General features: G+C 43.1%; 1 protein-coding gene across 1 annotated transcript in view; it reads left to right on the top strand.

The window, feature by feature from the left end:
- Positions 1 to 12,479, top strand: part of VWF (von Willebrand factor) — a 140,746-nt gene that overhangs the window by 34,144 nt on the left and 94,123 nt on the right. The window contains exons 14-17 of the mRNA XM_035892068.1: positions 2,182 to 2,377; positions 3,369 to 3,584; positions 10,429 to 10,669; positions 11,501 to 11,595. Of these exons, the coding sequence (XP_035747961.1) occupies positions 2,182 to 2,377; positions 3,369 to 3,584; positions 10,429 to 10,669; positions 11,501 to 11,595 (748 nt within the window). The remainder of the gene's footprint in view (positions 1 to 2,181; positions 2,378 to 3,368; positions 3,585 to 10,428; positions 10,670 to 11,500; positions 11,596 to 12,479) is intronic.

Below are 12,479 nucleotides of genomic sequence, written 5' to 3'. Positions count from 1 at the left end.
GATTGGTAGGTCTTGGGGACAGCGAGTGCTGTCCCTGAGGGTGTATCCATACCCTCAGGGGTGTGCTTCTGCCTGTAGCATTGGTTCCTGGTGTGATGATCTGCAAGCTATGGGCTGCGGGCCTGCGTGCTCCTGCCATGTTTGCATGGATGGGTGCTTAACCACAGCCCTGCTGCCTTCGAGTCCCACTTGTGGTAGGGGCTTGTCAGCTGGGCCCTGTGTGGGGTGAGTTTGCTCACTGAGAAGAGTTTTGCCAAGAGAGCCAGTTTTCCTGGGGTCACTGCTTCTACCAAGCAGTGAGCGCTGCTGCCATCTCTGAACCACGGCATTGCTTTTGCACTCGCATCGCCTGCCCCGACACCTGGCACAGTATAAGGGTTCATGAAAAGCTAGTTCAGAAGTGAGTACAAGAGTTTAAAAGACAACGGAGAAGAAAGGTTGAGAGTAACTTTAGAAAGCATCCATGGTTTTGTTGTTGTTTTTTCGATCTAGCCTGTATCTCTCTGCTCCAAGGGTCCTAGAAGTTGTTTTTGGGCTGAGAATAATTCAGTTCAGTCCCTTGGCATGAATCAGAAGTTTTGGCTTTCCTCAGTACTCAAAGTATTTTTCTGCCTGGTCAGAGACCCGTGTAGCCTGGCAAATTCTTTCTTACTGTTAAAACAAATCTAATTTTCTGCTCCAGATCCTCCACCCATAAAAGCGGTGGAAGTTTCTCCAATCATCTGCATTTATTCAGTTCTGCTCTGATCTCCTTCCCTCGCTGGGTATCTGAAGCATCTTTTTAATTGCTTTTGGAGAGTTAATTTATGCTGGATTTGTAGACTGACCTGTTGCCAAGCATTTCTGACAATTGAGGGAAGTGATACACTTCCATTACCTTGGCTGGACTTCTGGTAAAAATTCTTTCTGTGTTCCTCAAGAAGGCTTCCCTTTCTGTGACCACTTGATATTTGTGATTTGAGCTTCCACTTGAAAATACATCAGAATTTGGATTTGTATGAGTCATTGTTCATCTGCAGAGTATGTGAAAAAGTAGCTTCCTTGGCCATTGGAGTAATAAGGATATGTAGCTTCTAGTAACTGATGGGTTTTCTTTTTGATGTTCCATATCTACTCTCTGACCGCTGTGTTCAAAGGGAGGGTAGTATCAGATTATATTTTGGAGAATGTTTTTATTTTTAATTATACAGAAAAGCGTTTTTCTTCAAAAAATGTGGTTTTCTACTGTTTTTGGTTATGTTTCACTGGTTACTCCTGCCAACCTGACTAAAGTAACACTCTAGTAAACGTATATAGAGAGCTGCTGTAGCATTAAAGCACTGAGTCAGCTCCCGAGCACTGTTGGTAGCACTTGTGATGTACCAGATCTTTACTTCTAATAGAAACTGACATTTCCTACTAGAATAAAAGATATTGGTGCCTTTGTGTTGCAGACGTTGTTTAGGAGATTCCCCCCTGTTTACCTCTAAGCTTAATGTCTGATTACAGATATTCCCTTGATTTGCAGTAAGAATAAGGCAGGGTGAAAAGTACATCTGCTATGTGGGTTGTTTGCAATGCTGCTTTTAGTGCATCATAAGTTTCTCTAGGCAGGAGGAAGCTCTAATGAGGTAATGTAGCTTTAGGGATAGTAGTCTCGTCCTTATTTTGTTAATGGTCTGTAATGTTGAGGGAAACAACTCACCCAACATTGTCTCTGTTTTGTGACAAACAATCTCTTTAAATTTTTTTCATCTTCAAATTTCTTTTAAAATGTGAAATGGTTTCGGGTGCTGCATCTTCTCCCAAATTACCACTAGAAATATAATCATCTCACTATATTAAATAATGCGACTCCCACTGTTGCTCTGTTCATATATATGAATGAAGGGGAAAAATATGGAAAGACTAAACTGGAATGTTGATCAAGGCACAAAAGTAAGCCATTTTTCTTCTAGTCACCTTCAGTTACTGTCTGAGACTGTCACCCTACCATGCAAAAATTCTCCTGCTGCTACTAATACTAGCATTTTTGTTAGAAGTTTGAAAATGTAGTACAGTGAAATTGTGTCTATAGTATTTTAATGTGTATTTGAGAATTTCCTTCATTGTTAAGTTGTGTATGGTTCACCCTTTAGAAAATATTGTTATACAGTGGTGATCTGTCCTGAAATATGACCGGGCTAATGTTATGTTCCTTAGCTGTCTCCAGTCTATTCCGAAAGGATGTGCGGGCTATGTGGAAATTACAATGGTAACCAAGGGGACGATTTTCTTACACCTTCTGGCATGGTGGAAGCTCTTCTGGAAGATTTTGGAAATTCCTGGAAGCTCAATGCAGACTGCCAAGACTTGTTAAAACAAGACAGTGACCCCTGCAATCTCAATCCTCGTTTAGGTACTGAACTCCATCCAAAATTAACACGTGCAGCAAACTGCAATCTTCCGTGTTACATAACAATAAAAATTAAAAATAAATAAAAGAACAGTAAAGACAAAAGAGAAGAAGCTAATGTTGCTTGCATTGCCAGTGGGGTGGCTGTAATCTCTGTTAAAAAAAAACCCAACAACAAACCAACAACAAAACAACAAACCCCCAAACAGACAGACAGTGATTGATACAGGCTTCCTAAGGAAAATGTAATGTTTTGTGAAAATTGAAAACAAAAATCGGTCATGTGGGATCATGCTGCTGTTCAGTCGGAGTTAGACCACCATAGCCGCAGCACAAACTTGTGCCACTGAAACTACTCTTACAAGTGATAGCAATACTATGTTTAACCTCCGGGTGGACAAAACACCCGTCGTCTTCACCCCTCTGTCCTTACACATTATACACTTTTTCAGATCCCTTGTCTCCTTTCCTTTACTGCATCCCAACAGACAGCCTTCCTCCTTCCCTCCATAGTACTTAGCTGTCCTGGTTGGACACAGGGAGAAATTCTTAGAGGAATTTTCTTGTCCAAGGTGTTACAACAAGCTCTGATTTCTGGGAGGAGTGAGCACACAGAAAATTTTATGGCTGTAGAACAAAGCAGGCACTGTAGATTCATGAGTGTAATGCATCCTAGAAGGTTTAATTTTGTAAATATAAAAAGCAGCAGAAAACAGAGGCCTTGTAAAAGGAAGTACAGCACCAGAAATAGTAGTAACAGAATACAGAAGCATTGCTTTTCCTTGATTTGTTTTACTAGTGAAACATTATTCTTTTAGTGGAGCTCATGACCTAATAGCTATGATGCTATCTATGCCTACTTGATCTTACTTTATTCTTCTGTGTGTTTTAATTTTTTTACAAAAGAAAAAGAAAATGGTTATTGTGGTTCTTCTTGCTTTTCTTGAAAGCCACTGATTGATTCAGTGCAAACATGTCATTTTTCTCTTTTTAGCCAAATATGCTGAGGACTCCTGCTCTGTTCTGATGTCTTCTGCATTTGAACCCTGTCACCATGAAGTCAGTCCTACTCCCTATGTGAAGAACTGTCGCTTTGATGTTTGCTCCTCCTCCAATGGCAAGGATTCTCTGTGCTCTTCTATTGCTAATTATGCAGCAGCCTGTGCCAGGAAGAGCATCCTGGTCCAGTGGAGAGAACCTGACTTCTGCCGTAAGTGAAATGCTCCTAAAACTTGCTTATTTCCTTGTCTCAAAGGAATTTCTTGGCAATGTCAGATGAGACATCTAGAATGAGCTGATTTCTGCAAGGTGCCAAATATTTCTTAGGGCAAATGATGCGAGAGTATTACACCCTAGCAAGGATGCAAAAACTGTTCACAGACACTGCTCAGCACTGGGGGAGAGAAGCAGTCATCTGACATACCTCAGCAGAGCTTTTGACTGGATTTCCATTTTCAGCTCTATTTAAGTTTCAGCTGCTCACCTGGAAACTTTCTGGATATCCCAGGGTAGGAATCTCCAAGTGATTTGTAGTAACGTATGAATTGCTTTGCAAAAGAAGGTACCTCCTTCTTTTGAGGCCCAAGCTTCTCAGCTCCTGACCTTGTCAGTGACTCCTGACTTCAGCCAAAGTAGAGGGTATGGAGGAAGCACAAAGGCAGGTACTTGGTGAAATGGTATCATAGAACAGATTCATAGAAGTATAAGATAAAATTATATCAGAAGGGACCTCCTGGTACAACCCCTGCTCACAGCAGGGCTAACTTACAGCAGATTGCCTGGGGTCTTGCCGGGACAAGTTTTGAGTATCTCCAAGGATGGTGATCCCACAACCTCCATGGCATCTCTCTTAGCAGTTTGATTATCACCCTGTCAGTGCAGAGGTCTGAAATCTGTGTCAGATCTCATTTTGTGTACACCATTCAGCTAGTGGGTAAACGTAATTTTTCTAACCACATATGAGCTCATTTCCTTCTTCTCCTTGTAAATTCCAGTATGAAGTGCCAGCTGGTTCAAGATGAGAACCTGAACCTTGATCAACAGACCGTGGGTGGCACCACTGAGCTAGGCAAACAAGAGCTTTGTCTCTGGCATTTTGTGTAGACCTTTAACTCCTATGAGAGTCAGCAAGAGTTAAGTTTTGAATTCCCCTGAGGATTGTTTGCCGGATGCCAAATGGCAACCCTGGTTCAAAAGCTTGTAGTCTAAAAGATGAGATAATGTGAGAAGATAGAATGAAAATTCAGACTGCAGGTTTCAGTTACGGAGGCGGAATAACAGGATGCTTTTGCTTAGATCAGTCTAGTGCGAGATTAATAGCCAAAAAGCTAAGAAGCTGGAACAGAAGCAGCCAACATTTTTATTTCTTTACTTTCTCTGTTAGGTCAATGTGGTAGGAAAAAATCCATTGCAATGAAATTTTGTTGGAACATGGACATACTTTTCCCCATAAATATTTGTGAAATGGATGTTTTTCCATTTTCCTGAGCAACTTTGCTGTTAAGGAAAGAAGACCATTGAAAATTTTGGGGAAAAGCATGTGTACTTGGCAGCCCTCCAGATCTGTTCTGCTGTTTCTTCCCAAACAGGGGTGGGAAAAACATTTATAAAGTGAATGCATAGAAACTGGAAGAGAAAAGGAGAGGTCACTGCCCTCCCACCAGGTAGGGTCTGTACCTGTAAGGTCAGTGACTACAGCTTCTGCAGGCTGGAGAGTACTTACTGTGCATGAGAACAAAACCAGTTTATGTTAAACCGCTGCATGGTTTCATAATATTTTACCTAATTTATGTAAATGTTCAGATAGTGGAACAGTAATGTAATAAAAATCCTTTTAAAATGTGCAGGTCTGGAGGCTGAAAGAAAGAGCAGTGATAATGCACCATTGTTCTTTCTGTAATTGAACAAGTCAATTTTCACAATTAATCTTTGATAGTGCAGAGCTGCTTCCTCCTTTCTGTGCATTACAGAGTGCTTTATGCTCTCATAAAGTGACGATTTCCCTGATTGCAGATCCATCAGCCCCCATTAAATAATCCTGATGCCCCAGACATCTCCTGTCACATGAAGGAGAGCAATCCGTCTTTTAATGGGCTTGAGACGCGAATGTGCAGGTTGCATAATTTGTGCTGATGGCCCAGTGCACTGAACACGTGCTCCACTCCTGCCTTGGTCGACAGAGATTCAGTTTCTTGGGAAATGACTTGACAGAACCAGTTAGCTTGATTTGAAGTGGATAAGTGGCAGGAGGTAAGTCATTAGTGTAGCACAGCATTTCTGGTGCATGTCAAGCTCACAAGTGCATTCATCTCCCACATCTTTGAAATTATTTTAGTTGCAGTCTGATTGTTTAAAAGCTGACTTGTACCCTTGCAGCCCACAATGAATGAGCAGCAGAGCCAATCCCTTCATGCTGCATGGAAGGAGCAGATAGGCCATACTGTGAAGGGCTGTCTTTCTCATTCACATGCGTGTAAAAAACTGGGTAAAAAGCTGGCTGGGGGGCTGGACCCAAAGTGTTGCGGTGAATGGAGTTAAATATAGCTGGTGGTCGGTCACAAGTGGTATTCCCTAGTGCTCACAATTGGGGTCAGTTTTATTTAATATTTTTATCAATGATATGGATGAGGGGATTGAGTGCACCCTCAGTAAGTTTGCAGATGACACCAAGTTGTGCAGGAGTGTTGATTTGCTTGAGAGTAGGAAGGCTCTACAGAGGGACCTAGATAGGCTGGATCAATGGGCTGAGGCCAACTGTATGAGGTTCAATGAGGCCAAGTGCTGGGTCCTGCACTTGGGTCACAACAACCCCATGCAACGCTACAGGCCTGGGGAAGAGTGGCTGGAAAGCTGCATGATGGTAAAGGACCTGGGGATGTTGGTTGACAGCCAGCTGAATATGAGCCAGCAGTGTGCCCAGGTGGCCAAGAAGGCCAACGGCATCCTGGCTTGTATCAGTAAGAGTGTGGCCAGCAGGACTAGGGAGGAGATTGTCCCCTTGTACTCAGCAGCAGTGAGGCTGCACCTCAAATACTGTGTTCAGTTTTGGGCACCTCGCTACAAGAAAGACATTGAGGTGCTGCAGCATGTCCAGAGCAACGAAGCTGGTGAGGGGTCTGGAGCACAAACCTGATGAGGAGCAGCTGGGGGAACTGAGGTTGTTTAGCCTGGAGAAGAGGAGGCTGAGGGGAGACCTTATCGCCCTCTACAACTACCTGAAAGGAGGCTGTAGTGAGGTGGGGGTTGCTCTCTTTTGGCAGGTAACAAGCGATAGGATGAGAGGAAATGGACGCAAGTTGCACCAGGGGATGTTTTGATAGGGTACTAGGAAAAATTTCTTCACAGAAAGGGTTGCTAAGCATTGGAAAGGGCTGCCCAGGGAAGTGGTTGAGTCCCCATCCCTGGAGGTATTTAAAATATGGGTAGACGAGGTGGTTAGGGACATGGTTTAGTAGTGGACTTGGCAGTGTAAGGTTAATGGTTGGACTTGATCTTAAAGGTCTTTTCCAACCTAAACAATTCTATGATTCTATGATTCTATGTCCCTGGATCTTTCTTCAGGTTTTAGGACCTGCTGCTAAGCCCGCTATTTTCCTTAATGTGAAATGCTGGGGTAGTTTATTGTTTTTGCATGGCTTCTGTGAGAGGATTTATATGGGATATATCCAAGAGTGCTGGAGTGGGGAGTAGGGAATTAAAGGCAGGCTCTGAGCAGCATTTCAGGATATCTACATTGCATGGTGGAGCTCAGCATGCCAGCTGGTGCTGGTGGAACAGCTGTTTTAAATCTCATCCTGACAAGGTGCGTCTTTACCCAGAGCCTCTGACCTAGCTGCGATTGTGTTTTCACTTTGTGATACCCAAGAAACTGGTCAGGATTTATGCCTTTTTCACTGTCGGTTGAAAAAACACCCGCAGGAAGCTGGATGAACTATCTGATGGGTACACATTTTCCCAATGCTTTCTCACTATTTCCCATCTTATCCCTGGGACAGGCTGAGCTTCAGAGCACAGCACTGAGCTGTTTTGGTGTTGTAACAGGCATCTGTAGAGACTAGATGAACCTCACAATTTCCTCTCATTTTCCTGGCAATAGTGGGATGTTTTGTTTTTTGTTTTTTTTTTAGTAGTGACAGTGTATTACAAAGTGTACAGACAACAGTCCCCCCCAAGGTCAGTTGTCTTGCCTTTTTGCTGTTAAAAACAGATATTGCTGCGAGGTGATGGAGCACTGTATTTGGACTTAGAATGTAAACATGGCATTGGGTACGATAACTGGAAAAACAGGGGATGTTTTTAAAATCTTAGGAAGCACATGGGCAGGTAAGATCAGTTACAAAGCTTTAGCTAAGAAAGGGATCCACTGCAAAGTTGTCCCTGTGGGCAGGGAGTGTTATCACTGACTAAGAAGTAGGGCAGAATGTTGGGGTCAGTTATCCAATCTTTTTTGAATCTCGATACTCTAGTAAACTGGTGTACCCGTCTGAAATCTGCCAAACCAGTTCCTTGTTTCCAGAGGATCCTGTGTAGCAAATCATACTTTTGGCTGAGGCTTCATGGTTGCCCTGCTTGCACATGCCTTTAGTGATGAAAGTTAGTTTTAAAATTGTCCTCAGCCCTGGGCTGTGCCTGTTCAGTGTTTGATTTATTGTAAAGATCGTGTTTATGTAAATTAGAAGCACTGTTCTGTGAATAGCTGCCAAAGACTCCTATAACTGTGAGTGAATCTATTTATTTCTGAGTTAGGAGGTATTTATTCTGCCTACTATGTTGATGAGCACACATAAATTTCTTGGGCAGTGTTGTGAAAGGTATGCTAAATAGTTTGGGCATGATTCCCAAACTTGGGAGATCTTTGCTCTGAAGAAGGCTTCAAGTCACCTCAGATGACTCTGGGCTTATGCTCCCGTGTAAGGGACTTAAGATGCCTCAACAGAAGTTGGGGAGCTGTTGGTGCAATCATTCCTCTCTTCAGTAAGTAGGAGTAATTCTTAATTTCAGAAGAATTTTGTGAAGGTAAGCATTAGATGTTGGTTAACATGTTGGCCTTGCTTTGTTAGCCTCAGTGTTGGTTCAGCCCTGCTAGCGGCTGGGTGAGGCTGCAGGGCTGTAGCCTTGCTATAGTTTTTCTTTTTCTGCCATTGCTGCTACAGTTCCCAGGGGTATGCGCTCACAGAAGAGAGGGTAGGGATTATCGGATCATGCTGCAGGCATGACAAAAGGAAGAGCTTTCTCTGTAAACCTTTGATCTCGGTTTTAGCACAGTACAAATGTGCCAACTTTTATTTGCAGCTGCTTCCCTCACTCTGCTGACCATCCTACCTCATCGCCTTACAACTCTGGCCGTTTGCTTTGGAAGGTTGCTACAAACGACAGGTTTTGTAAATCCTGCTTATCAGGAAGCCTGTTAAAAGCCCTTGTTAATACTAGCCTGTTTTCTCGGCTCTGAAATGTGTTGTCGTAGCTGCCACCTAGCGCCGATGCTGATGCATGCAGAGGAGATGGCCTCAAAATCAACGCTGTAGAACTCAGTGGAAGTTTTATAAACAAAGAGTCAAAATGGCTCCAAAAGCCATAATTAGGTCTCCATAAAAATGAGTTAGTCATCAAAAATCATGAGTACCCAAGGTTTGGCTCCACGATCACTAAATGACTTAATTATTTGTGCCTGTTTCCACAGAAATCACTGGGAGCTTCTGGGATCACACACACGCACACGTGAGGCTTTAAACTGTTGCAGCATCTGCTTATCAAGCCAGAAACCTACATTTCTACTTATTTTGACCAAATTGTTCCTAACTATGTTGCAAAGGAAAAGAAGTGTGAATATGTACATGACACTTGTAATGCTCCTAATTTGTAGATCCAAGTAATAACAGAGGTTGGACAGAGCCCGTGTTTTTTGCTCTGGATGAAATTTTGTGGATGGATTTCCACTGCAGGAGTTGCAATCCAATCCTAAGCGCGCTGGCCTGTAGCCTTGCTATAGTTTTTCTTTTTCTGCCATTGCTGCTACAGTTCCCAGGGGCATGCGCTCACAGAAGAGAGGGTAGGGATTATCGGATCATGCTGCAGGCATGACAAAAGGAAGAGCTTTCTCTGTAAACCTTTGATCTCGGTTTTAGCACAGTACAAATGTGCCAACTTTTATTTGCAGCTGCTTCCCTCACTCTGCTGACCATCCTACCTCATCGCCTTACAACTCTGGCCGTTTGCTTTGGAAGGTTGCTACAAACGACAGGTTTTGTAAATCCTGCTTATCAGGAAGCCTGTTAAAAGCCCTTGTTAATACTAGCCTGTTTTCTCGGCTCTGAAATGTGTTGTCGTAGCTGCCACCTAGCGCCGATGCTGATGCATGCAGAGGAGATGGCCTCAAAATCAACGCTGTAGAACTCAGTGGAAGTTTTATAAACAAAGAGTCAAAATGGCTCCAAAAGCCATAATTAGGTCTCCATAAAAATGAGTTAGTCATCAAAAATCATGAGTACCCAAGGTTTGGCTCCACGATCACTAAATGACTTAATTATTTGTGCCTGTTTCCACAGAAATCACTGGGAGCTTCTGGGATCACACACACGCACACGTGAGGCTTTAAACTGTTGCAGCATCTGCTTATCAAGCCAGAAACCTACATTTCTACTTATTTTGACCAAATTGTTCCTAACTATGTTGCAAAGGAAAAGAAGTGTGAATATGTACATGACACTTGTAATGCTCCTAATTTGTAGATCCAAGTAATAACAGAGGTTGGACAGAGCCCGTGTTTTTTGCTCTGGATGAAATTTTGTGGATGGATTTCCACTGCAGGAGTTGCAATCCAATCCTATCTATTGGGAACTGCTCGTAGTAAGGTTTTGCTTGTGTGTATGTATAAGCAGTGCCCTAAGCTTCACTGGTGCTGCAGAGTTAAGGACAGTGTAATACAGGCCTCCATCAATGAGTAAATTGAGTAAATACGTTTTAATCCCCAGCTTCCCAGTCTGGTTTAGGCAGCTTTTCTTTTAGCTGGCTTTGGATCAAATGCCAGTCTCCCTGATGTGCGCATCATTCAACAGCAATGACCTGTCCTGAAGGCCAAGTGTACCAGCAGTGTGGGATGCTGTGCAACCAGACCTGCAGATCTCTGTCCTACCCGGATGAGGACTGTGATGAACTCTGCGTGGAAGGATGCTACTGTCCCCCCGGGCAGTACCTGGATGAGCATGAGCAGTGCGTGCCAAAGTCCCACTGCTCTTGTTACTATGATGGTGAGATCTTCCAGCCAGAGGATGTCTTTTCAGATCATTACACCATGTGGTAAGTGCAGTGTTCATACTCATCCCTGCACGCTGTGACTCAAATTTTTGGATAGCCTGAGTGGTTAACTGGTTAACTGGTTTAGTTCCTCGGTTCTTTTACCTCCACTGAAACTAGTTTAAAGGAGGGCAAGATTTTGCCTCCAACAAACCAAATGGTGACTTTTGCTCTTGCATCTCTATCCATATAATTTCAAATGCCACCTGAGAAAACAGTACTAAGCCCTGTTCATGAACAGTTCCTGCCGGTTTGAAATGGAGTTTAATTACTGACAATAGCTACTTTGTAGGCTTTTAAAATGTCACTTTAATGTACTGAGCTACATTTCTTAAACATTAAAACCTAATTACCTGTATCAAAGATACAAATATTAAAAAGCATTGCTAATTGTTAAATTGAGTAGCGATACACTGAGAGTAGGAATGTAATTGCTGGTTGGCTCCTGGCAAGCCCAGTTTTGGGAACAGTGTCTTCTCCTTTTCTCCTCTACCACAGAGGTCATAAGTTGCAGGCACTAAGTGGTCCCTTACCTCTCTCCACAGCTGGGTGATCTGACTATTATCTCGCCCAGCTTCATGCCTGTGCAAATGCATTGGATTCATTTGCTAGCATACAGCTGGGTTACCATCCCAGCATATCACTGCAACTATCTTAAGGAAGGTTTGCCTTTAAGGTTGATAAGCCCAGTGGATGGAGAGCCACAAGTCAGGCCCAATGAGAGGTGTAATTTTGGTGCTCTGACAAGTTCCCTGTGGGCCTGCCTGAGAACAACAGTGTGCGTGAAAGCTAAATGTCACTTTGTTAAATATAAGCTCTATTTGTTTTTCCTAGCTATTGTGAAAATGGTTTCATGCACTGCAGTACAAACAGAGTTCCTGGTGCCTTCCTGCCAGATGTTTTTGCTGATGAGAGGCCATCTGCTAGAAGTTCGTATGCCTTAAAAAATTATTATTTTTTCTGATTTTTTTTTTTTCTTTCTTTTCCTCTTCAGTCCGTTGGCAATCTAGCATAGGGAAGAAGTACTAGAGGTTGCAATGGCTGTTGATGTTGTGAGTCTTTTTCTAACCTTTTCTTTTGTTACAGGATAGAAACAAACTGGTTTTGTGGGAGGGTGCAGGGCTCATTTTGTCCTGCCTCTCAGAATTGCACTTAGCCGCTGCAGTCTCTAGTTGAAGAGGTTAAGGGGTCCCTTGGCAGTGATCTGAGGCCCCCAGTTGCTGTTTGAGGATCACATGACATTGATAGCTAGGCAGCTTTGTACCTCCTGCTTCTGACTAGCAGGTTGCAAGCTCTCCTTTCTGGTGCAGACAAAGATTTTTGTGGCTTGAAGGTCAGTGTGCTGCTTCAGCCACCAGGCATCTCACAGTAAAACCTCCGGGACTGACAACTGCCTTGCAGAGCTAGGCGCTCTATCGGAGAAGAGGACATCAGTGGTCTGGGATTTTTTGAGGTTCCCTGCTGATATATGGATGGAGCTTATGGGATTGTGATGGGAGAGGGGGGTCTTGGTAGACCACCAGTAATGGTGTCACTGGTTGGCCCCCACTGTTCTTCAGATGAAGCCTTCTAGGTGTATATCTCACCAAACTCTTGCTCTAATGTTATTAAGAGATTATTTTCTTCATACTAGTGTGTTGAGACTTACAAAACCTCAGAGAGGCATATTTCTAGCATAGCTTGAAATAATCATCCAGAGTTTCTTGGGAAATCCTGATCTTCTATCAGAACCTGAGTTCTCAAAGAGTTTGAAAACTTTGTGTTTAAGCTGAGGGCATTGTTATTAAGTCACTCATGTAGTTACACTCCGTGT

Source organism: Egretta garzetta, unplaced genomic scaffold (assembly GCF_000687185.1).
Source record: "Egretta garzetta isolate BGI_Z169 unplaced genomic scaffold, ASM68718v1 scaffold293, whole genome shotgun sequence".
NCBI classification, from domain to species: domain Eukaryota; kingdom Metazoa; phylum Chordata; class Aves; order Pelecaniformes; family Ardeidae; genus Egretta; species Egretta garzetta.
The sequence above is the reverse complement of the archived record's forward strand: the minus strand, read 5'-3'. Positions and strand labels throughout refer to the sequence as shown.